Raw genomic sequence first — 25532 nt, 5'->3', positions numbered from 1 at the left:
TTTTTGATTGTTTTAAGGTACTACACTTGGTAGAATTTAAAATATGTGTGCTTTGTTGTGCTTTTGGGGGTTTAAGTTTTTGGGGTTTTGTTTCTTTTAGAAGATGGAACTCTGTGCTATGAATAGAGCTAATACAGGAGATTTTCCCTGAGTCCACGTTATACTCATTTTATGTATTCTGTGTATGCTAGGCAGGCACACTTTTAAAATCTTGGGTTTTTTTTTTCATGGCAAAAATAGCTCGCAGCTTATTGAAAAACAAGGCAGACCTGTGCCTCAAAATCCAAATGAAACTGCTGCTTGGATGAGGCTCTAAAGAGGGCATTTATATGTTGTGGAATGAATGGCATGCCTGCGCTAACTCCCGCAGGCCGGATATTTCCAAGGTATGCGCTTTTTCCCCTTTGGATCCGAAGGTTTCTCCCTTGGCGAGGTCTGAAGGACCCCTGGCCTTTGTGGGGAGTGGGGGCTGGCAGGGGAAAAGTAAAATGAGCAAAGTGACTGTATGTGTGTGATGCTTTTTTGATTATTTTCCACCCAGACTGCCCTTCTTGTGCTTTGTGAGCTTGTGTTGTTTTTCTAATCATTGTTCTTTGAACAGTGTAGTTAGGAATTTCCTGTTCACGTTTTACTACAATGGTTTGTTTAAAATGATAGACCGCAGTCTTTCCTGACCTAAAACTAGATTAGCCTTGAATGTGGAAAAGAAGTTGGACAAATAAAGAGGATAGGCTGTATTTGCTTATGTCATGGAGAGAGGCCTTTTAACCATGGTCTCAGTTGTATCAAATACCACAAGTCATGTTTCTTAAATATTTATTAAGACAAATAAACATAGTTATTGTATGAACTGGCAGGTCTCCAAATTTCTGTCTCTTTGATTCTCATGGGTGGGTTGCTTTTAATCAGGAGAAGTATTATTTAGTCAAGACTGATATCTACTGGATTATTGAGTCCAGCCATGGCTCAGTTTTCTCCTCTCCTTTGCTTTGTTACATTTTTAAAGTGCAACAAAATAAGCCTCAGGAAAGTTGAAGTTTTAAAATACAGCATAATAAGCAGCAAAATACAGTTGGAAGTTTTAAAATACAGGATAATAAGCAGCAAATTTTGGGTAATACATTGGATGCCTATGATAAGGAAAGTTTAGTATAGTCTTTGTATGTACTGCCATATGTTTGCTTTCAGATTCTGGAGGGAAAAAATCTCCTAAGCCCAGCAGTGTTAGATGTACAATGAATTGCAATATCATTATTATACAATTTATGTTTAGTTAGAGCAGCTTCCTTGTATAACACTGCTAATCTATCAATAGTGCTCACCTATAATGATGGAACAGTACAGGTAATAAGGCTATCGATTTTTATCTGGAAAGAGATAAAATTTGTGCTAAAAGCAATATATGACCTTGACTTTGGGCTTCTATTTTACAGAAAAATACTGTATCATAAATGATATTATTGTGTGGTACAAAAATTTTATTCAGTTTTGGAGGAATGGCATTCCTCCCTGAGTTGCATGCTGAAGTCATCAGTGGCAAGTGTCAAGCTCATGAATATACACTTTATACATTGCTCTTGGGTATTTTTAATGCAAGATTGGCTGTAACCATGTGCATGTGAAATTCTGGTAAACCTGCTAAATCACTTTTTCAAGATGTGAGATGTCAGATTTGTAAGGTTGTGGAGTCTCTAGCTGATATGACATACAGGCATGTCATTACAAGGGTGTTGCCAGTTAAAATACTCAGCTGTTATGGTATTTCCAGCTTAGCATCTAACTTTGTTCCACCCAGCAAACAGTCACATAAATAGGACTAGCTGTGGATTTTTAAAGGAAATATTTAATGTATTTTTAAAGAAAATAACATTTGGAAGGAAAAATATTTGGGTAGCTTGTTTAGGGTAGGGCAGGGAGATGCCTTGCAGGGTACAGAGTTTGATGTGCTGAAGAAGCTCTCAGTAGATGTTATATGGAAAATGTTACCATTTATAGAAATCAGGTATTTCCATGAGTACCGGAACTGGTGAAGCTTGGTTTCCTGTGGGTTGGAGTCTTACAACTGATTTACTTTGGAGTCTGGGAAGGTGAAAGTTCTGTTGAATGCTTTTTGCCTTTTGTTTGGGCTATTTGCATTCACTTGCTCCTGAGCAGATTTTCTGATACCTGGTTAGGTGTGAACATGTGTTTCTCACATTCCATTAGACCGCCTACTTCCATAAACTCTCATAGGTATTTGAATTATGTAGGGGGTTTCCCTAAAATTTGAAAACTCATCAATAGTAAAAACCCCAAATAGACTTAAGTCTATTAATTGTGCTATTAATAAAAATCACATATCCATATTTTTATAGGAGATTGGACTATAAGCCCTTGATTTCTTTTTTTTTTTTTTTAATGAGCCTGTTGGCTAATTTTTAGTAGCCAGTTTTGTTTGAAAATTGAGCCAATTCCTAAAAACCGAGTGATGCTTTTACCTATTAAATGGTAGAAATACATTGTGAGATTAGTGTGCCAGATTTTGTGGTACAGATTTGGACTTTAATCATTCTGTGTGTATGTGCAGTGGATGCACTATTCATGCACAAATGAAACAAAGCATTAGATTTAATTTTCCAGTGTAGCTGTTAGGCTGAGTTGTGTGTGCTTTTAGGTTTGTTTTCCTAAATGCATGAGCAAAAAGTGTTATCTTGACTAGAGAGCCAGAGTCCTGCTGAAGGTCTATCATGGAGATTCCTGCTGTTAATGTACCTCCTGGAGCTGTTCGCAGTCATTTTTTTTTGTTCATAAGTATCAGAGATGTATTGTGTGAAATACTATCAAGGGCAGTGAGTGCCATTGGTTTCACTGTCAGCAAAAATTGTTTGCTTTAGTTTGGACCTTCATGAAGCACGGGTTTTCTACCTAAAAAGCTCAGTAAGCTAAGATGTGAGTAAACAGGGCCCTCAATCTTCCATATGAATGCTTTTTATGTAGCAATACAGGTGAGTAGTTTATTCCACTAGATGAAGTAAGTGAGGTGAATAAGGTGAGTAAGCAATTTCATTATGAGACGCTGTCAGTTGTGTCTAAATGCTATGTTGCAGGTTTGGCTCATGCTTTGAGCTGGTTGTGAGCCAGTGGATGTGGTTAATTCATCACCAGACCTGAGCTAACAAGCCCTGTGTAGGCTAGATTATATTAGATGGAGCTCTGTGCCACACTGAAGTAGCTGGAAGCTGTACTCATGGGAGCCATGGCAAAGCTACTTTGAATCTGCTGGAAACATCCTGCATAGACAAATGTAGAAGTGTTTGTGTAAGGTAAATAATTTATGATATTAATTTACAGTACCTTTACTGTAATGTTGCTTTCTTTACAGAAGTCAGTTAATATTATTTTGTGCAAGCTGTAAGCTCTACTTATTTCTTCTGGGGTTGTATTTATAAATAATGCATAAAATCTATATTATCATAGGATGTAACCCCAGTGTTAAATTGATTGATAATGTACTTGCCTCTTGATTTGCAGTAGTACAGCATCTTATATATAATAAAGTTATCTTAAGCAAATATCTTTGAAATAAAGCCATGACTTCATGAATATTTCTAATATGATCCAGTCACTTGGAAGGCTAAGTTGAATCTTCCCACTCTTGCACCCTGAAAGGAGCTGCAGGAGCACGTGCCATGATGCAGCACAGCGACGCTGCTGTGGTCTCACAGAGATGCTGGAGCTCACCATCCTTCTGTGGAACAGGCTGACTGTGGCTCTGGAGGGCTTAGACTGCTGCCAGTACTGTGAGAAGGCATTTATGTGCTTACAGGAAAGAAAAATGCCAGAGAAGAAAATGGAGACAGTACTAAGAATGTGTTTTTGTCATTGTTTGGATAGTTGTATGTTGTGTACAGTCAAAATTTACACTTAAAAAAGCTTGCAGTTGGCAGCAATGTAAAGGGAACAGTGTACTCTATGCCATTAATATGTGTGTGCATGGGAGAGCACATGCCTGATCTAAAAGGTGTGTTTTAGAATGCTTTTGTAGTTCTCTTGTTTTGGAAATTGAAGATCAAAGCAATGTAGGTTCAAAACAACAGAGCAATGTGCTGGGCTTAATTGTACAAAATACATGAGGATGAACTGTTACTGAGGGCAAGGCAAGTTCATTTTCATGGTCACTTTTGAGAGAAGCAAGAAATTAATTTTATTTTTATGGTGGATCTCTGAAGACAATGATTTCTTTTTTTCTTCTCAACATTGATTTTGAGGGATGCTAAAAATTGCCGGAAGAACTTGTCCATTCTTACAATATATTTAATACCTATTAAATTAAACCATGTGTTAGAACAAGCTACTATTTAAAATGGCATTTGTGTGATTAGTTTTCCTTTTTAATACCAGTTAGAGTCCATAAACTTTTTTTTTTGTTTACTTTTATGCTGTTCTTGGAATGCATAAGTTATGAAATTGTTTTGGCTCAGTTGTCAATAAATTGTGTGTTATCCTTTTAAGTATTCTGAATTTGTATTATGGCAACAGCAATGTTATCCCGTCCGCTGCTTCTGTCAGCACTCATTTTCTACAAGGAAGAAAAGTGTCCCTTTAATGTGTTTGCTGGAATTTTGAGAAATACAGATTACTCAATCAGGGGAAATGTGTATTTGTGTGTGGGTGTCTGCCCTGAGCATCAGTTTAGTGCCACCCCTGAAAGCAGTGTGATCCAGAGATGTCTTAGGTAGTTGATCTATTGCCTTGCACGGTGCTCTCTTCAGAGAGTTTGAGCTTTGGTTTGTGGAGAGTGGGTGGGATTGGTATTTTTGCCCAAATCAGCATTCCACTTGAGACTTGACTGGTGTCTTAAATTGGTGTATTTGTTAATGCTTCTTTGTTGAGAGAAGTTAGAGAAAATTGTCTCCGTAAAACTAATTTTTGAAGAAATTAGAAGCATTAAGTCATTGTGAGTAAGATGCATTGCTCAATACATGGCCAGAGGGTAGGAGGGGGCCTAGACCAGTCATATCTGTAAAATTCAGGCTTTCACTAACATGAAGTACAGCAACAGGGTTTAACTGGCTGTGCAGTGATGTTCCTTGCCTCAGAAGGCTGTTGTGAAAAGCCAATAAAGACGACCGGATAGGCTGAGAAGACTTGCTGCTGAATGCTTGTTAGAAACACCTTGTCAGTTGCATGCGGGAGGAATAGATTTAATGCAATATGATAATAATTTATTTAACTGGTGATATTTTCATTATATTCTAATTAGAATTTGAGGGCAAAATTGTCAGGGAAGTTAACTTGAGGGCATTAAAAATTTAGGTCTTTCAACTATGATGAAGAGTAGGGAAGGGATGCATTTTTGCTCGTCTTACAGCTTCTGTCTTTAGTAGTTCCTTATTGTGCTGTAGCAGTATGAATTCAGAAAACCAAATCCTGTGAATAAGAATCCTGTGGATTTCATGCTGGGAAGAGCAGAGAGTGGCTATGTATGTAAGCATCTGGGTTCACTTATGGGAAAGTAAGGACTGCAGAAGGAAGCTAGAGGAAGGGTGATGGCAGAAGAGAGGCTTTCCTGGCAGCAGCAGTCTAGGAAATGGTGAGAAAATCTCTTCAAATTATTTGTTCAGTTGTGGCATAAGCTACAGGATGGGGGAGGAAAGAGGGACTGCTCCTGTTTCTTTTTCCACAGCTGTCTTGGAGAGGCTTTCTTCTTGTTTAATAGATAATGGTGAAAGGTTTTTAGAAAATGACAGAACACGAAATTGTGTGGAGAAGGGAATGTAAGAGTCATTAACATGTTTTTCTGGGATTTCCCTGTCAGGCTTGTACGCTGCCTTCCCATGCGCCATAGTTTCCCTTTCAGTTCACTCAGGTTTCCTAATAGCATTTGAGAAGTTGGTGGTAAGTTTTGAAGTCCTGCTCAGTTAAACACACTTGAGTCACAAATTTTTCAGCACACATCTGGAATAGCAGTTGTGGTTCAGTTTTCTTCATGCTCTCCTTTTACTGAATCTCCTGAAGCATTGCTCATCAGCCCAGCTATGCAAGCAGGCTTAGAACACTTCTGAAAATGGTGGATTTTTCTTCTCTTTTGGGCTACTCAGAGATTGAGTCAGTAGATCTTTCAGTAACTGGAAATAGCTAGTATTGTCGGGAAAAGTTTGTTACCTATCTAAAATTTTGCTGATGAGCTCCTAAGTCTAGGAGACAGTCCTGTCTACCATCCTCACTTCAGAGACTGGTTAGCTCTTGCATATAAATAGTTTTGAAGAAAATAGGTGCACTGGAGTTAAAGAAACTGAAACTTTATATGCTTCCTCTGCTAGTAACACAGAAGGCTGTGAAACACAGGGAACAATTACTCTGACAAGATTTTGGGTAATTTCTGTGAGCAGATAATTTTCTGTATTTTAAGTAAAGGAAATATATGTCCCTTCTGCTAGAACTTAGAATTCTAATATGTCAGACATAAACCCCGTTTCTCTCCTGAATGCATCTGTCCAACCTGCTTGTTACTTAGTACCAGACAAACCTCATGGAAATGCAGATGCTTTTCTTTACCTAATTCAGATTTTCCTGCTGTTCATTTAATCTGCATTTCTGATGTCTTTGTGGTTTTTCTGTGGTTGCATGTGAGCAAGTGCTTTCTGTAGTAAAGACAGACTTTATCTTATATGAGTAAAAGAAGAGAAGCTGGAAAGAGATTTAAATTGTAATTACTATGGAAAAATAGTGTTTAGTGAGTATATAGTCGAGGATATGACTCAAAACACAGTCGCTTGTTTCATTTGCACTCTTTTTTTTAATGATTGCTTGGTCAGTCAACCATTTAATGTATTTTAATAGTTAATTTCCTTCATTAATATCTAGTTATTTCCTGCACAGCTCTGGTGTTTGGGTTTATTTGGTATTTTTTTAACAATGTTAACGGATAAATGGATTAATGAGTTGATTCCCAAGCTTGTTATCTGTGTCATTATCTTATGTTGTTAGGTCTTAACCTTTCATGAGCACTGAAGGAAGTATTCATATTGGGGATTACTCTTCTGGGGGGCTACAGTACCACTGCCTAGCAGTGGATATCCAGAGGTGCTTTTGAGGTTTTAGTTTTTCATTTGCTGTGTACTTTAGTTTCTCAGAAACTTTAAAAATAGGCTGTGTTCTTCTTCTAAACTTTAGAAGGCTCTTTAACGTATGGATCCTGGTACCTCAGTCTTTTCTTCCTGAGAAGTTTTTGTGATGCACCTCTGTGTTTTTTTCATGTTATTAAAATTGCATAGCCAAGCATAGACCAAGCATTGTAAAATGCCAAAATTCATGTCTGCATTGTCATTGTTGTGAAACTGTCTTTATGTGTCTGTTCTGATTTTTATCTGGGTGAGTTTTTTGGTTCTTCTTTCTTCCCCCCACCCCCCAACCTGAGTGAGGCTTAGTGGTAGTTTGTTATGAATAGTAGATCTTTCTCAACTCATGCCTTTTCTACATTGCCTCTCTACTCATCTGATAGCAAAATAAACTCTGTTTAGTATCCATGGGACCCCTCCATGAATTGCTTCTTTCCCCTTTCTCCATGACTTTTTTGAATTTCTGATGAGTTGAAGCATACCTACTCTTAGTATACTGTCTGGTCAGATGAGTGTTAGAAGTAACTGTGCTATGGAGTGATGGGATTGTGCAGGTTAGGGCAGCAGGGATCTCTCCAGTTCAGTGGTACCAAGCTTTCATACAAAACTGCAAGTGGGATTTATGGTATAATTGGAGAGCACAGAAGAGAACAGAGCCATGTGCATCTCAGAGCTGAGGGGTGTAGAGGCTATTTTCGGTCCCCCTCCAGCCAGATAGGCTGTGGCCTATTCACACTGCTGCTGGTCAGTCCCTTCTGCTTGAGCTCTGCTGTTAATCTTTTTCCTTGTGTATCCTGCTTCTCTGTCTGTGCTTCCTTGGCTCATTCATTGCTTTCTGATTGCCACTGCCTCTTCTTCCAGCACCTGGTCGCAATTGTATCCTTTTGTATCCCTTTGTGTCTGCTTCCTTTTTTTCCTCCATGATGTTCAGGTGCTAGCAGGTGTTGTATTGAGACTGGAAGCAGAAACTGACTTCCTAGTCTGTCCCTGGAAGGAGCAGGGTTGTACTGGAATTGTATTTCTGGAGCTGCCCCTTGCAAAAAAAAGTGGAACAGTCCTCTTGGGTGTCCTGGAACACTGGAGTTGAGTGGCTATGTGACCAAGAGTGATCCTGAGAAGCTGGAATGTGTTCAGTGGAGATTAAGTCTGCAAAGACCCGAGCTTCCGTACTTCACAGAGTTATGATGAGCATGTGCAACAATATTCCCCTCTTCAACTCCCTTGTACCTTCACCAGACTTTAATGTTTTTCCTTGGGAATAGTAGGGTACCTACCGAATTCAGGTCCAAGGGTTAGCAGTGCTGAGATTATCCAGGAGACTGATATAAGAATAGAAGCAGGGGGGTGGGGAGGGTCGGGACAGCATTTTTCCTGTGCTTCATTGTTTCAACAGGCAGAACTGTTTTAATTGACTCTTGCAAGAGATGAGAAGGAGGCACACCCACAGGAGGGAGAACTTCAGCCAAGGCAACTCTACTCTAGCAGAATAAATAGCAATAAAAAAATTGCCTAATGAGGGAATGCCTAACGAAGCATACCAGACTTCCTAATGAATGGGTGGCACTGCTTTATAGTAATGTGCAGATGGTACAAGATCATATTGCAGAAGACTTTAGGTTCCTGCTACTTTTTGGTTGTTGATACGCAGTGCTTCCAGATGAAGAATGCAGATGCTTATTCCGCAATGTACATTTTTTCAATATTTACAAACACTTCTCTTGTCACTATGCAAGGTATGCTCTAGGTCACCCCTGAGGTTGGGCTAGATGCAAGGATTACCAGCTGAAGTTTTGTGGTTTGTAGTGTGCAGGAGTTGAATTAGATGATGACAGTGACTTGCTGACCTTGAAATATGGACCAGCTGAGGCCACTCTGTGCTGCCGTGGTGGAAGTTAGGGGCTTCCTGTGGCTGAGTTCCTCAAAGGCTCAGGGCAGGGAGGGAGCTGAAGCTGTCTTTCTACAGCTCTTAAGCTTTGCTTCCTAGTAGTGGAGCTGCTTTTGGATATGGGGAACTGAGCACTGTGCACTGAAAATATCTGCATTTACTAACTGCAAAGGAATGCATAAATATAGAAAAATATGCCAGTACAGCCTATTCCCAAAATATGTTACTATGTGCAAGGGACCTTTGGTGAGCAACATCCAAAAGGAGACTTTGGAAGAGATACCTCCCACTTCTAGAGAGACTTGTCATTTACAAATGATAATAATAATGCAGACCACAGAAGTCAGTTTCCTGAGTTGCTGTAAATGTGTGTTTTTAACACTCCTTTTCTAACACAAATGTAGGAAGCTGGCAAAGTAGCTATTTCAGTGCTCTAGAAAAGTTTAAAGTGAAATAATCTAAGGAAACGGAAGCCTCTATTTTTAACCTTCTCCGTCATGGGAGATGGGGCGGAAGAAGAGGAGGCCATCTACTGTTGAAGTCTCTTCAATATCTTACTATAAATTTAATCAGATTTCCACTGCTGTTTTAATGAAGAGGTATTCACTGATGTTCAGTTATGTTCAAGTTAAGATCACTATAGACTTGATGGCATGGTCAGTCTTCTATAGTTGTGCTTTTCCTCCTATTTACTGGTTTTAACTTTCCCATTTTCTGATATATGTGAAATTTTATACTGTAAAATAACCCCCAACTCTGCTTGTGTTGTTTTGTGGTTTGCTTTATTTTCATATATAAAAAATATTTTTTTTCTGAGAGTTCGAAGTGTTGTTTTAAATTGGGTTTGAACAGATTCTTCTAAGTTTTTTTTTTTTTTTCATACTGCATTTTTATAATTCATTAGAAGTATATTAGTTGACCGGATTTCTCTGGATTTTTTCACAAAGTATTTTTTATTCTTGTATATATGTAAAAGCATGAAGTTATGAGTAATTCCTCGTATTACTTATTGGGAACTACTTTATTACTCTAACTGAAAGCTCAGATATAATTCATTGTATAACTGCTGGCAACCATAGAAGTAACAGCATCAAAATTTGTAAGTTCAACCTCTTAAAAATGTTCAGAACCTTGTGTTCAGGTGAACATAAATCTGTAAAACTGACTTTAGGATATACTACTGAATTACTGATAATAATTTGGGAATATACTGCATTAATTTGCAAGGTCAGCATTAAGGAAGACTGTAGAAAGCTAGTGTATTTGGGGAGTGATAATAATAGTAGGATAATTGTTTATTTGGAGAACAGGGGCAGGGCTAAGTTTTCCTAAAAGCTTGAAAATTACTGCCTGTCAAGAGTGTTAACCTGGACCATGGAAGCACTTCTAAGTTGAAATGCATGTCTTAGAGAATCTTCTCCACAACATCTATGTTAACACTATATATATGTAGATAACATGAATTTCTGTTTGTGAGTGGTAGATTGGGACTGTTGAGAATCAAAAGTTTAGGAATTATATAAACTAACATGTTATAAAGTGTTAATAACTTGACAGCTGTATGTGTAATTTTAAAGGCAAAGAATGAGATGTGGAGAAGGAAATGTAGCAAGGCTGCAAATCATTGGAGAACAGTTGCTTTTTACCGTAGGCAGTTATTTGGCTTAAAGAAGTTATTTTACTTTGCAAGGGGGTGGTTGCTCCATTGGTATAAAAGCAGCAAAGATTTTAGGGAGATGAAATTTCTTCTGTTAGGCCTTTAAGCACAGTTCTCTTTTTTTTAGACCACTTATAATATCTTATAGGCAGTCATTAACTGTTTTTGTAATTCCACTTAAAATATGGAGCTTTGAAATAAATGGATGCTAATGTATATAATTGTCACTAATGACTTGTCGATCACCACTTGTAGGAAACTGAAACATGCATCCATTTATGCTTGACTAAGGGTCTGTTACTCCTGGAAAAGTGGAAAAACCTTATGTAATGAGGTGACTGCTGTAGATCAGTGCTTGCAAGAAATGGACTCTGAAACCCAAAAGCATCAAAGATCCTGTCAACATATTTCCACTTCAGTTGCTTAGTGCTACGTCAGGCTTAGTAACTGTTCAGGCAAGTGATTGAATCGGCGCCCTTGGATGCAGTGTGCGTGTCACATTAGTTGCACTCTTTCACTCTCACGTAAAGTATTGCTTTATTAATGTAGTTCAGAAGCTTAAGAAGAGGAGCAGTCTGGAAAGCCTTCCTTGCAGATCTGCAGTGCAGTTTGGGCAGGGTGCTGCTGCAGTGCAGTGTATTGTCCTCCCTGGTTGCAGGTGTCCCTCCATGCTCATGGACACCCACTCCACTGAGAGGGGCTTGAAGCCAGAGCTGTGGCCTTTTACAAGGCAAAATTTCTCTGCTTTACAGGCAAAGTCAATGCATGACAGCTCAGTAGCATGTTAGAAGACATAACAGAGATGGTACAAGAGAGTCCATAAAATTTCCAGGAATGTGATAATTGAACATGTTTGAGAAATGCCATATGTGGTACTTTTAGGAAAAATACAGGATGCGTATAACACATTTTCAAGTATGTTGGAAGACAAGGAGGAGAAAAGCTGTTTTGAAAGATTAAATGAGAAACTCTTGTCTTAAATTTCTAATATTAGCTGGTATTGTGGACTTTTCTGGGTGTGAGGCCTTTGTTTACTATTCTACCTCACAATTTGTTTTGAATAGGATGTATGTGAAGTCATGGTATGCATATTCTTTTGGCACTTATCTACACATCACTTTGTTCCAAGACTTGAAAAGAATGGTCTCTTGAATATGTATTTTTCCAACTGTTTTTTTATACTCAGGCCAGTTGCATTTACTTTTTCCTCCCATTGTTTGTCAATTTCTGCTTAATTTCTCTAGAAATGGTTTCTGGTAACTTTTAACATACATTTTCTTTTTTATTAATATAATGGAATAATACTTGGTACAAATAGTTTCATGAAAATAATTTTAGTAAAACTTAATTGAATCTACTCCAAGTATAGTAAGTTTTTTGAGGATTGAGGCTTAAAATATTTTAAAACATCAGATTAACTAAATTTTCATTAAGAGTAGTGCAAGTAGGCTTGATTATGCATATAAGCATACAGATGTCTGTTTCTGGTGTCATTAAACTTCAGTTTACCTGTAGGGGAACATATAGCTATAGCCTTTTCTAAAACATTGTTTCTTTCAGACTACAGAAATAAAAAAATCTCTTGAGCTGATATTTGTTAGTATGTTTTCAGAATATTGGACCTTCTTAGTGTATGAGAGAGATTTTCACAGAGTCATGGAATATGCTGAGTTGGAAGGGACCCACAAGGATTATAGAGTCCAGCTCTCAGCCTTGCATAGAACTATCTCCAAGAGTCACACCATGTGCCCAAGAGTATTTTCCAAATGCTTCTTGAAGCATATTCTTGTGTCAGGCTTCATGCTGTGACCACTTCCCTGGGGAGTCTGTTCCAGTGCCCAACCACCCTCTGAGGAAAGAACCTTTTCCTAATACCCAACCTAAACCTCCCCTGACGAAACTTCAGACCATTCCTTTGGGTTCTGTCACTGGTTACCACAGGGGAGAGATCAGTGCCTGCCCATCCTCTTCCCCTTACGATGAAGCTGTAGACTGCAGTGAGGCCTCCCCTCCGTCTCCTCCAGGCTGAACAGACCAAGTGCCCTCCGTGCTTCTTATACGGCTTCTCCTCAAAGCCCTTCACCATCTTTGTTGCCCTCCTTTAGATGCTTGCTAGTATCTTTCTTACATTGCAGCACACAAAACTGCCCCCAGCACTCAAGGTGAGGCTGCCCCAGCTCAGAGCAGAGCAGGACAATCCCCTCCCTTGCCCAGCTGGCCATGCTGTGCCTGATGGCCCCCAGGACAGAGTTGGCTACCCCGGGCACTGCTGACTTCTATTCAAGTTGCCATTGACCAGGAGCCCCAGGTCCCTTTCCACAGCACCGCTCCAGCTTCTCATTCCCCAGTCTGTCCATAGATCCAGGGTTGCCCCATCCTAGGTGCAGTATCTGGCACTTTCCCATGTTGAACTTCATACAGTTGGTGATTTCTCATCTCTCCTAATTTTTCAAGGTGTCTCTGCAGGGCCTCCCTGTCTTTGAGGGAGTCAACAGCTCCTCCCGGTTTTGTATTGTCTGCGATCTTGATTGTATCCCTTCCAGTCCTGCATCCATTGGGTTGTAATTGCATATATACTTCAAGATTCTAAAGGTAACCTCTATGCCTCTTCAACTACTTGCCTTCTAGTCAGCCCAAAGGCTACCAGTTAATGTAAGATTTTCTGTGTTGCTAAGACTTGTATAAAGTGGTTTAAGGCATTCAAAAAAATGTTGCACAGTGCTTTCTTTATTGAAGAATGTCTAAGCTATGCTTCAGTCATTTAACACTTGAATGGTGTTTAGACCATTAAATTAATACATTGTGTGGACAAATCACTTCTCTGTGTGTGTGTATGTGTGTACATATACATATATGCACTCACACATATATATTTCGTTATTTCCAATCTGGATAATTGGTAAAGAAAAATGATAAATTTAAGGGAGAGGAACACCTTCAGTGTTGAAGAGATAGTCATTATAAATGTACAGAAACTTGAATTACCATTGTCTGTTAGAAAGTTGTAGAAAAATCTTTGCTATAATGTTTGTGATAATCATGTAGACATCAAAATTTTGAAGAAAAGTTTAGTCTAGCAAGGTCAGACTTAAAGCTAACAAGATAGTTAATGCTGGTGTAATCTTTCAGGATATAGGACACCTGAGGTCAGCAAGAAAAAGTAGTAGTAGATGGGCAGACAGTTTTGAAGAACTTTGCACTTTTACTTCTCTACTGCACTAGTAAGCAGTACTAGTGATAGCCAACACATTTTAATAAACTGGTAGTGAAAGAGGCAATGTAATAGTGAGGATATTCTAATCTGTTTTGCTGTAAACTTTGAGTGATCATGAAAGAGTCCTCAGGAAGTATTCGACTGCATGATAGTGTCTTGCAGCGTTTAAGACCATTTTGCTTCTTACTGAGATGTAAAGCTTCTTTTGGTGCCTCCTTTTGTTCTAACACATGGAGATTCATAGACTTGAATTTGGAGTTTTATGTTGCATTTTTCTGCTGGGGACCGTTTTCCTGTCTGCTACATTTTCTTCCTGCTTTGAGTGCCTCCCATGATTCTTGTTCATGTGCAAAATGCTTATTACTAAGAACTTGCTGGTAAGATCTTGCCAGATGCACTTTTTCACCTTTGCTTGGGTGACTTCCATTAGGAAAGTGCAGGTGTTTCCTCCTCAGCTGATAGTTGCGTACAGAAGTTGTGACAGGCAATCGGAAGTGAACAATTTTCTGTGTATAGGCATACACTTATACACAAGCACATACATACTCCTCTGTGTAAGGGTGAAGCACTTATAACCTCTCCCACTGACTCTTCTACAGTGGTTTAGCTAACTGATGGGCCGGATCGTGGTCAAATAAGCTAGCTGGAAATTTATATTCTCAAACCAAAGGAGTCTTTGCAAAACTAAGGTTACAACTGTCAAGCACTTTGTTAGACAGAACTGAACTTAGAAATGGGTTTTAGTATATTCTGAGGACATAGAAATCTGACAGCTGGATGATTTGCTTGTCTCCATGAGAAGGTAGCAGAGTTGTGATTTGCAGGATGAAAGAAATAAATGGATAACTATGTTGTCTGGCCTTTACTAACAGGGACCTTGATTATCAATCAGATGTAGTTGGAAAATGCTACTATGGACAGATTTTGGAGAAAAGTTATAAATGTTGGTTCAGAATCAGTGAAACTAGAGCACTGCATACTTGTTTGCTCTAAAGCCGTGCTATGTCTGGACACATGTAATGTCATGTTAGGCTTCTTACACTAGTGGAAGAATTCAGATTGCTTCTCGAATTTTGAAATTCTCTGTTAAGTTTTCTTTATTGCTTAGTTTAGGCTTTTGATTCTTATTAATTTGGTTTTAGGGTTTTTTTTGGAGTTTCACACATTACGGAAGTCCTCGAGAAGGTCTTGTAAATATTAAGAGATTTTTGAGCAGCATTGGCAAAAGAAAAGTTGTAAATATTTTGCATGTTACTCTTTCTAGCAAAGAGCATATTCAATATGAAGGTGGAATTTGAAATCAGTTTTGGAATCAGTTTGAAGGTGCAATTTGAAATCAGAAACTGTAGTTTCCTAATTTCCCCTCCTTAGCTGTCTTATCTGCCACACATCCCTACTGTTTTCCTCTTACGGTTTATAGCCAGGTGCCATATATACTTTTGTCTGTTTTCTGATCTAGATGTCAAGTCATCTGCTGTCCAGTCTGTTTTTCTTCAGCCAGACCCTCCAGCAATTGTCTTTGCCCCACTGCTAATCTTAGGATTTGGCTGGTGGCTTTGTACAGTTGCTGGTCACTTCAGGCTATCTATGTATACACAAAGTAAATAAGTTTTAAAGCATTCATAGATACTCCTACTTAACCCTTCTGCCCATTTTTTTTACTGTTTATCCTCTGTAAAAACCACAATAAATTGCAGATACAAAAATAGTTTTCTTAAAAGCATTGACTTTTAACCTGGCTATGATTTTTGAGAAAGGCATTTTCATTGTGTACATGAAATATTTTCAGCAAGTATTTCCCATAATATTTGTGTTCTGATTTTGGAGATGGATCATAGCTGCTGTTAAGAAATGGATAGCTGCTGGAAGACTTGGCTGCTTTTGTGGAAGTGTTTCAGCAGCAGTTCCTGAGCAGCCAGACAAGTTATGCGAGAGCTGCAATTGGACATAACATTTTATGTTTCAACATACTAAGCTAGTCTTTTTCAGCTGTTTTGGTTTTGGGGATTATGAGAAAGGGTAAAAACAAAAATATGTTATTTGACTATTGTTGCTTGTTTGTAAAGGTTTATTTTTTCTAGAATAGTGAAAGGTAAGAGGGTGCTTATAGACAATTCAGGCTGCTATTACTTCTTGTAAGTCAACAGATAGTGTAGGTTCTCTCTTAGCTGTGTAGCTTTACATACCTTTTGCATCACACAATCTCATTGTTCAGAGTTTAAATTTAAAAAATGGTCTGATAGTGATCACACATTTTCATCACACTTCATGATGTTGATTTATTACTGTACAAATGGCTAGCTAGTGCCATCCTGTGCCTTGTGTTTTGCGCATTGATTTATGCTGTGTTGGCTTGTGTTAGTGTAAATTGAAACAAATACACTGATTGAACAGTATTAGCACTCTGTTGTGAGTTTATTTGCTGTTGAGAAAGAAAAGAAAATAATGAAATATAATAATAACAACAACAACATAAATAGATGCAAAATACAGTGTAGTCTTAAAAAGACTGAATTTCAAGTGACCTTTAGAAGAGTTAGTGTTGTTATTTCCTTGCTGCAGGGTACCGTATTTTTTTTCCAAGGGAAATGTATCCCAGCAATGACTCTAAACATGTTACCTTCTTTAAATCTTTGTCCTGAGCATAGAATTTCATTTATGTAAGTTTCAGTCTGGCCATCTGTATTGTGGATTTATTTTAATCAAGAATTGAGTAGATGTTCACTGAGTTATTTTATTCAGAGTCTGTGATTAAATCACGTAGTAAAATGAAGATATATAAATTGGGTTAAGAAAAAAGTTAAAAGAAACTTGTATCTTGAAAAGACACATATAGTTTGGTGAACTTTGTTGTACTTTTGACTAAGCAGTTGGTATGTAATTTGCCAAACTTTATTTCAAAATCCAGTTCATTTTTATGACTTGGCTGCTTGCAGAGAGCTGAAGGGATGGAGGACAGATGAGGAGGAAAACCATGGTGTAATCCAGAGTGCCGTACCAGTGGATCTGGAGTTCATGGTGGCCTTTGCTGTGAGCAGCCCGTGCCCGACTGGCGTGTGCTGCCCGGGGTGAGGCCGCGTGGGTCTGACTGTGCCTGTTCCTGCCCTGCGGAGGAAGCTCCTTCCCTCGGCCGCTGGGCAGTGTGTGCCTGCCATGTCCCTGCCCTGCTCGGGGCCCTGGCTTTGGGCACTGTGTGCCTGCCGTGTCCCTGCCCTGCTCAGGGCACTGGCTTTGGGCAGTGTGTGCCTGCCGTGTCCCTGCCCTGCTCAGGGCACTGGCTTTGGGCACCGTGTGCCTGCCGTGTCCCTGCCCTGCTCGGGGCCCTGGCTTTGGGCAGTGTGTGCCTGCCATGTCCCTGCCCTGCTCAGGGCACTGGCTTTGGGCAGTGTGTGCCTGCCGTGTCCCTGCCCTGCTCAGGGCACTGGCTTTGGGCACCGTGTGCCTGCCGTGTCCCTGCCCTGCTCGGGCAGTGCCTGCTGGGGAAGGCAGCCTGCTCAGAGGCATGGCACAGCTGTGACCTTCTCTGTCGTGCACAGTCAGTCTTGCTGCCCAGGCCAGAGCTATGGTGGTGGAAGATGTCGAAGAAGTGCCTTCGTGACTGCAGATTAACTTAAAAAAAAACCATAATAACAATCCTCCCATTCTCCTCCTCAGTGTAAGCAGCTCTTACCAGTGTCTGTGAAACAACAAAAAAACTAATCTTCCATTCCTTCTCAGTTTCTTGATTTGGTGTGTTTGGGATTTTTTGGATTTTTTTTCTCTCTCTGTGCAGTTGGAGGGAATAAGAACCATGGTACAAGACAAGACGGTTAGTTGAACTTTGTAACAATATCTGTAACTTGAATTCACATTTGAAAACAGGTAAGAAAAAAACATTTTGCCTTTTATCTTGCCTTGCGACACTTCAGTAACATACTTGGCATAATACTTTCCGTGGAGAAATTATTGCTAGATTTATCAGATTGCTAATTTCTAATTATTCTATTACTCATTTTCAAATTACATGGCGTTCTTCATATCTCTAATGTGAATTAATGCAGTTTCTTAGTAAATTAGTAATATAGTTTCTGTATCTGCATTTGTCAGGCAAAAACTTCTATCCCATTAGATGACAATTCAGACTGAGATCAGATTTAAGGAAATTTTTCTCCTAGTTGTTTGTGGAGGTGTATCAAATTTTATTAGATATCTTTTGCTGCCGTTGGACCGGACCAAAATCAGAAACAAAATTAAAAACACTGTTGACAGCTGCTGTTCTTGCATCCTTCTCTCTGTCTCCTACAGACAGTGACTTTTGTTCAGAACTTGGTGGTTCTTTTTCATAATTAGTCCTCATGGTTAGTGCTTTTCTCTTAATACAGGCCTACTTTGAAAGGTGGGATGACCCTGTATGTAATTTAGGTGTCTAGGCATTGTTTAAAGGAGGGCAACTAGTTTACAACAGTGTTTCTACTTTGGAACACCTTTTCGATTTCCTGTTCAAGATCTTGGAAAAACAGGCTGTGTTTGTCTTTATGTAGTTCCTCCCAGGGGAAGTTTTACTCAGATAGACCTAGGGAATTCAAGCAGCCAGGGTCCTCTAATGTGGCATCTGGGCTTTGGGAAGACTGAGGATCTTGTCTAATATTTTCCAAAGCCTTGTGGTTTTAGTGATCTGGTTCTGGTTTTGAAGGTCTATGACAATGAAGTTGCCCTACTCTATCTGTGAAACTGTGCTTTGGAGATGTGAAGTATGTCTTTTCTTTGGACTGAGAAGCTTTGCTTTATTATTTAAAGGTTGAGGTTTTCAGTGAGCTTTTTTTTTTTGGGGGGGGGGGGAGAAGAGTTGGTCTAAATTACATGCTATTAACAATGTATCTCAAGCTGAAAGCACTTTTGAAGGAAATTATCTAAAATGGTATTTAGCCATTATCTTTTAATGTCTTTTCTTCTCCCCATCCAGTCCCTGCCATGAACTGATGCATTCAAGAAATACTTGTTTTGCTGCCACATATTCAGAAAGCTGTAATAATGTGTTGTGGAATCCTTCTTTGTGTCGTAGTGGATAATGATACGAAATAAGTATGCCAGGAGGAGAAAAAAAAACTTAGTCATTTGTTTGGGGTTTTTTTACAGTTTAATTTCTGTATTCTAACTGTTAATTGATGCAGAGAAATGTGAATAAAACCTGGGTTTTAAGATGTGTCTGTTGGATTGCATGCAAATGCCTGGCTTTTATTTCTTCTTAATGAATATAATTTGTGCAGAGTTAGAAGTGACAGATCTGAGGTGCATGACATTGCTCAAAGATTTTTCTCTGGGCTTGATATGCTGGATTTGGATTTTGGAAGCTTTCTTATGTGATTCTGTATTTGCTTCTGAAGGGTTTCATAGTCACAAAAGATTGAGTGCCTAAGGACTGAAGAGCATAATTACTTTTGGAAAGGATAAAGTCAGTTAATCTGACGTTAAAGTTGGTTTTTTGATCTGTGCAGCATTGGCCCCCATGGACAATTGTTACTTGTACTTGGCTTGTCCAGTGGCTGCAAAGACTTAATGCTGTAAACTGGTCCCAGAGGATTTTCATCTTCAGCTGAAAGTTCAGAACCTTCTTGTTAGTGTCTGCCAGTTGTTTTAGGGGAAACAGGAGGTGAGTGTGTTAGTTATTGTTTACTACCGCGATCAGATAAATGCCTTACTTTTTCTTTACTGCGAATAGCACAATTCAGGATAACCCTGTTTTTTGTTTCACCAAAGATGGCAGCATTTTTCTTGTGTCTTTGTCTTTATAGTGCTTTGAAAAGTTTTTGTCTTTATTTCAATACTTAGAAATGTTTTAACAGATGTACCTTGTACAATGCTTTATAAAAAAGTAGAAAAGATCTGTTCTATTTTATAGAATTTAAGCTAATTAAAAAGAAACCCAAAGGGTAAAGCAGTATTTCCAGAAGATACTTAATTTTAGCAGTCAACTGCTGTAATTTGTGGCTGACCTCCAATGTAGATATCTGCATCTCTTCCATTATGTCTTTGTTATTCTGAAAAACACTAGTTTCCTTAACTGGCAAGAAACTAATATTGTCCTCAGAGTTGTGCTGGTTAAACCAGGAAGGTATTTTTTCAGTTCAGTTCATCAAAGCAGTGCAAAACACAGGCAGAAGCTTCCAATTCTTATTTTTGTGTCTTTGGCTGAAGATTCACCTACATAGGTATAAATGTGACTGGATTGAGTCAATGTGACATTGTGCTTTGTCTGAAGGGAATCCAATTTGGAACAACTTTGATTATAATTTAAAATGAGCAACATCAACTTAATAATGGTCTGAATATCTGGAAGACAGTTTTTAATGTATTGGGTTTTTTTTTCCCTACAAGTTTTGCTTCAAAACTATTAATTATACTGTTCACACATGCTTTTATAACACTGTAATGAAAACTGGTTAGACCAGATGCATTGGTTTTCTTCAGTCGCCCTTTTCCAAAAAGTGAACATTGTCCTTGTTCTGCAAGTCTGAGTCCTGACGGGATCACAGAGAGGATTGAATTAAAGTTTTTCTAGTGTGAAAGGTTAGAGTATCATGTGCAGGTTTTATTTATGAATAAAGGGTGAGGGTATGTTTGTGTAACAGGCAAGCAAGTCTCATAACTCATTCCAAAGAAAATCTTGTCTATAGTGCGGTAATTTAGGAGCTGATGTCTAGACTACTTTGAGAAATTGTAAACATTATGTCTTCAGAACAAGACCATGGGAGTTTAAGAAAAAATGCTGCACTTTGTATGTTTAATATTTGACTGAATTCCAGGGAGAGCAGGAGTATTTTGGCAATATCTGGTCTGCCTGACTGCTAGAGGAATTAATGAAAGTTCTTATGTCAGTACCTAGTAACATTTTCTTTCTTGAATAGAGCATCTTTGGATTTGCATGATTACATGGTGTAAACTACATATTTGTCAGTAATGGAAAATTTTTACTTTAAATAGTAGTGCACAAGTTTATGTACATCTTCTTGTTAAACTGTTTATACCTGTTGGAGAATCAACCAAGTAGGATCAAGCTATTATTTGACCTGAATAGCCTGAATAGCTTGATCTTTCTACTGTTGTGCAGAGCTGTTGAAACATGACATTGAAACAAGCAAGGAAATTTTTAAAATTATTCTACTACAGTTAATTTTGAACACTGTAATCTCAGTCACTGTAAAATAGTTTCAGGGGCAGGTAAATGCAGTTTTGCTGTGTGCAAAGTTTTGTGTTGTTTGTTGGTGATTAAATGGTGTACTTACCACACCATTGGACTAGCTAGAATGTAGCTGTAGTAGTATTTCCATCATTTTAAGTCTTTACCACTGGATTGTTCTGGTTGGTTTTATTTTGAGATGGAAAAGGACTTCAGGTTCAAAGACAGACATACTTTAGTTCAGACAAAGTTACTATGCTATACAGGTGTTACCAGATGAAGGGCAATTATGAGTCCTAATGGTCTCTCCATTCAACAGTGTATTTGTAAGCATAATCCAAATCTGGTGTCAGAAAACCTTAATTGGGTATTACAACATACAAGTGGAAATACAAGAGTATAATGCTATAGATTATGCTCAGCTTAAATCAGTTCCTAAATTAATGCATGTATTTAATGCTTGCAGAGTTGTTGTTGTATTAGAAGTGCCTCAACAAATGAGTGAAGAAGGTGTTATATCTATATCCCACGTGTAATTGAAATTACTTTATTAGTAGCTTTTCAGTAAATGAATTTTGTGACAGCTTTTAGAGGAAAACATTATTTTTGGGGTTAAGTAAAGATTAAAATAAATTTTTGGGTAATAAACATGATTGGACTGAGGGTAAAGGCTTTTATATTTATATCATTTATTCTTCCTAGTTTTTTATATATCTTGCTGTTCTAGAGCAGTGTTGGTTTGGAGTTGTTCTGTATAATATGGAACCAAGTACTTTCAATGTCCCTGTCAACACTGACAAGGCTGTTTCAGTTTTCCGTTACCCACTGATCTATTAAGACTTTGTCTAGCAAGGGCTGTGATATTTTAAGCTGCTAGATAGTAATGCTGTTACTTATTAATTACTATTTCTGGTCTAATTGCTTCAGAATTTTTCAGAGACGTTTGTCTCTTCTTTTTGAGGGAGAGGAAGTAATTTGGGTATGTCTGGACCTAGAGAATATCATTAATAGTTGGAAATGTATAATTGAAAAGAGGAAGACTGTTATATAGGGCTGTCTTGAATTTTATGGTTTTTATAAAGACAAGCAATTATGCTACATTGTCACCAGAAAGAAGTTAAAACCTATAAAGCTTCTAGTAGTTTCAGCAGCGGTGAACTCCAGCTGCACATTTGTGTTCTTTGCAGTATGGGAGAAGAACTGGCAGGACTGCATGCCATTATAATTAAATTGTTATACATAGAAACTAGAGGGGAGAAGCTTGTCTTACCTGTTTGAGGAGTATCTGTCAGCATATTTAAATGAAAATTTATTTTGAAACTGTATGTTTGTAATTATCAGCACATTCCTAAGTAGCATAACTAGTTTTTGATCAACTGGCAAAGGTATCTTCAAAACATGTAATTGTAAACTCTGCACCTTTTTGTATTTATTTGTGTTATTTTTATTTTTACAGGATTACAAAGCCATTGACGTTTGCTGACTGTGTTGGTGATGAGCTTCCTTTAGGATGGGAAACTGTTTACGATCAACAGATTGGAGTTTATTATATGGACCACATAAATCGTGAGTAGATATGTGATTGTTTAGAGGAATGCTAGCAAGCTGGTGTTTACTCTTGACACTAACTTTGCTTCCTATACCATTTATACAACTCGTGCTACAGTGAGAAAATGTATGCACATAATTTCTTGCAGAATGTGTTTCCTTATCTTTCATATGGGGGCATAATTGTAAAGAATTCCATTTGTAAAGAATTTTACAACCTATGATTGAACTATAGTGTATCAAAATATTTTGGTTTGCTTGGTCATACTGTGAAGTATTAGTAATTTTGTTGTTGCTTTTTGTCATATGTCAGAAAGATCTTTGTGTTATATTCTTACTTCTCCTATTTTTCCTGTCATCCATAGTTCACTCTTCTAGATTGAAAACCAAAATATATTCTGAGAGAAGTGTGCTGATTTTTAATCAGAAGTACTGTGAAATACAGTAATCTCATTCTTGCTTAAGCAGTATATATTTTTTATCTTTTAATACAGTACAAAATGCTATCAAAAAGACAACAGATGTGCCTTTTGGAAACTAATTGTGAATGCTTTCCCTTTTGGACTATTGCTGAGCTTTGTATCATCACTGTGGCATATTTGCCAGTTCTACTTTTAAAAAAAAGTCTTATCTTTATAGCTTTGTACTGCTGCTGCTGTTACTGTTGTGCTATCATTAAGCTTCTTGTCGCCATTGAGTGAATGCTTTCAGTATTGTGGGAATTGGCAGTTGGTGGGGACTAAGAAGAGAAGAAAGTACATGGGCTGTCACAGCAGTGGTAAATAGTACAGTCTGAAAAACCAACCTCAATACTATCTACTTGAAATCTAGTCAATTAAAAAATGCAAGTGTAATAGTAATTTTGGGCTTTCAGCCATCATTGGAATTACTTGTGTATTGTGGTTTCACAATTACTTTCTTTAAAAATCCTAAACAACAGAATAATAAAAGTTCCCATGGTATTGTTTGACCTATACAGGTGCTTATTTGTTGTGAAATTTAACAAAGATCATTAACTAAATGATAAACTTTAAACAGCTGTTAATACATTAATCAAAGGGATAGATAGACAAGAAAATTCAAAGGCAATAAATACAGACTGTTAGGTAATTCTTACAATAACTCTCTGTTTAAAAAAAGTTTAAGGATTGCTGTCATGCTAACTTTAGTAATGTTGAAATTTAATAAGAAGTGAGGATTACATTAGAGTATAGTAATGGAGTGCACTTACACTGAAGTATGTGCATGAATGCATATATTTTTTAAAAAATGAAAGTCTTGCCAATTCTTTATAATTTTTTTTTTAATTTGCAGGTGGGTTTAGAGTCCCTGCAGAAAATGAGTAGAACACGAATTCCTATTACAATGTTGTGCCTTAAAAAAGCTACCAATAGGCCTCTGTGATAGGAATAACAATCACCATCACATGCAAAAACAGAGCTTCCTTTTGCTTTTTGAATTTTGTTATTAGCAGCTTTCCCACATACTTCAAGTTTGAACTTACAGAAGGGATATTAATCATTGTAGGCATGTCAGATCTGGCTTGTGTTCTTTTTCTTGGAACTGAGAGCAAAAATTGTACAAGAGAGTCTTTGCAAAGAGCATTTGAGTTCCCAAATGATCAGTAGGTAGCCAGAAAGAAAAGATTAATATTAATGGGTCTGGAAAAGTAAAGCTAATCATATTAGGTATTAAATAAAGTTAATGTACGAACAGAGAGATAGAAGCTTCATGCAGGCAGTGCTGAACTGAGTAAAAGGAATCATTCAACAATTAACAAGGTTGCAAAATTGGTCTCCTTCATGATAACTAATTACTTGCAGCCCACAGATATTATCCTAAATGGTAATTCAACCGTCACAGTAAAATGGGTTTGTCACCCTTAGGCTAATACCAGCAAGATTTATAATAAGCAGGAAGACAGAGTTGATATTATAGCTGGATAATTATTATTCAGAAATTAGTAGGACACTTGATCCAATTTTTAAACTGTGAACAACAAAGGTACCAATCAAGACTGCATAAACTTCCTTTGTAGAACTGAAAACTACTGAGTAGACAATCATGTGTATCATGAGGTGGTGTCAGACAAGTGGCAGAGATGGTGTAGGAGCTGAAGAAACGTTTTTCTGAAATGAGTATGTCTAAACCACTTGGAATGGCAGCTTCAGGAGAAAACATTGGATTGCCTTTTGTGGCTGTCTGGGTTAAATGCTTTATGCAGCATTGGAGTTCTGTGTTAATTGACAAAACAGTTAGAAGTACTTCAGTGTCAAGAAATACTGTGAGAAAATGCAAGGGATAATTCAAAGAGAGTCTTTCTACACTTACACTTACCAGGGACCTCTCATGTTTTGTGCACTCTCTCAAGCTTTTTGCCCTTGCACCTTTTAAAAGAAAACAGCAATACTTCTGATTTTTTTCTAAGTCTCTTGCTATGTTTGTTTACCCAGGAAGCAAGAAAAAGATTTCTAGGCAATAGTTTTCCATTTAAACTGGAAAAAAACCAAGGAACAGAAGAATCTTCTGTAAATCTCAATGGTGCTTCCAACCCTGATCTCCATCTTGTTCTGTAAATTCAGTACTTTGTTGACACCCTTACTAAGCTGCTCTTGGCTGTTATCCAACCATTGCTTAAAAACCTTGGCGGTTGCCAGCCACAGAATTCCTTTCCCTCCTCCTCAGAGTCTTGGGAGCCTTTGAAGTCTCCTCTAAGCAGTTGGGCATTCCCCAGTGAGGGAATAATATATTCTCTGCATTTGTCTGGGACTGTCCTTGAGTTACTATAGTGGGTTTTTTTTAACTGGTTGTAAAGAAATGAAGGAAGTTAATTTTATCATAAAATGTAGCTTTAGTCTTGTTATGTGGCAAACTTGTTTAGAAATCCAGGGCAAAGTTTCATAAACCAGAAAAAAGCAGAGCTTCCCATGCACTAAAGAAGTTTTCTACCTCCAGTGAATGCTGCTAGCTTT

The 25532-nt window shown here is 38.0% G+C and overlaps 1 protein-coding gene across 4 annotated transcripts in view; it reads left to right on the top strand.

The window, feature by feature from the left end:
- The window catches only part of WWC3 (WWC family member 3), a 98629-nt gene that overhangs the window by 14846 nt on the left and 58251 nt on the right, over nucleotides 1-25532 (top strand). For all 4 annotated transcript variants that reach the window (XM_068180092.1, XM_068180090.1, XM_068180089.1 and 1 more), the window contains exon 2: nucleotides 22469-22578. In XM_068180092.1, the coding sequence (XP_068036193.1) occupies nucleotides 22469-22578 (110 nt within the window). The remainder of the gene's footprint in view (nucleotides 1-22468; nucleotides 22579-25532) is intronic.

Source organism: Anomalospiza imberbis, chromosome 2, assembly GCF_031753505.1.
Source record: "Anomalospiza imberbis isolate Cuckoo-Finch-1a 21T00152 chromosome 2, ASM3175350v1, whole genome shotgun sequence".
Taxonomy (NCBI): Eukaryota; Metazoa; Chordata; class Aves; order Passeriformes; family Viduidae; genus Anomalospiza; species Anomalospiza imberbis.
The sequence above is the reverse complement of the archived record's forward strand: the minus strand, read 5'-3'. Positions and strand labels throughout refer to the sequence as shown.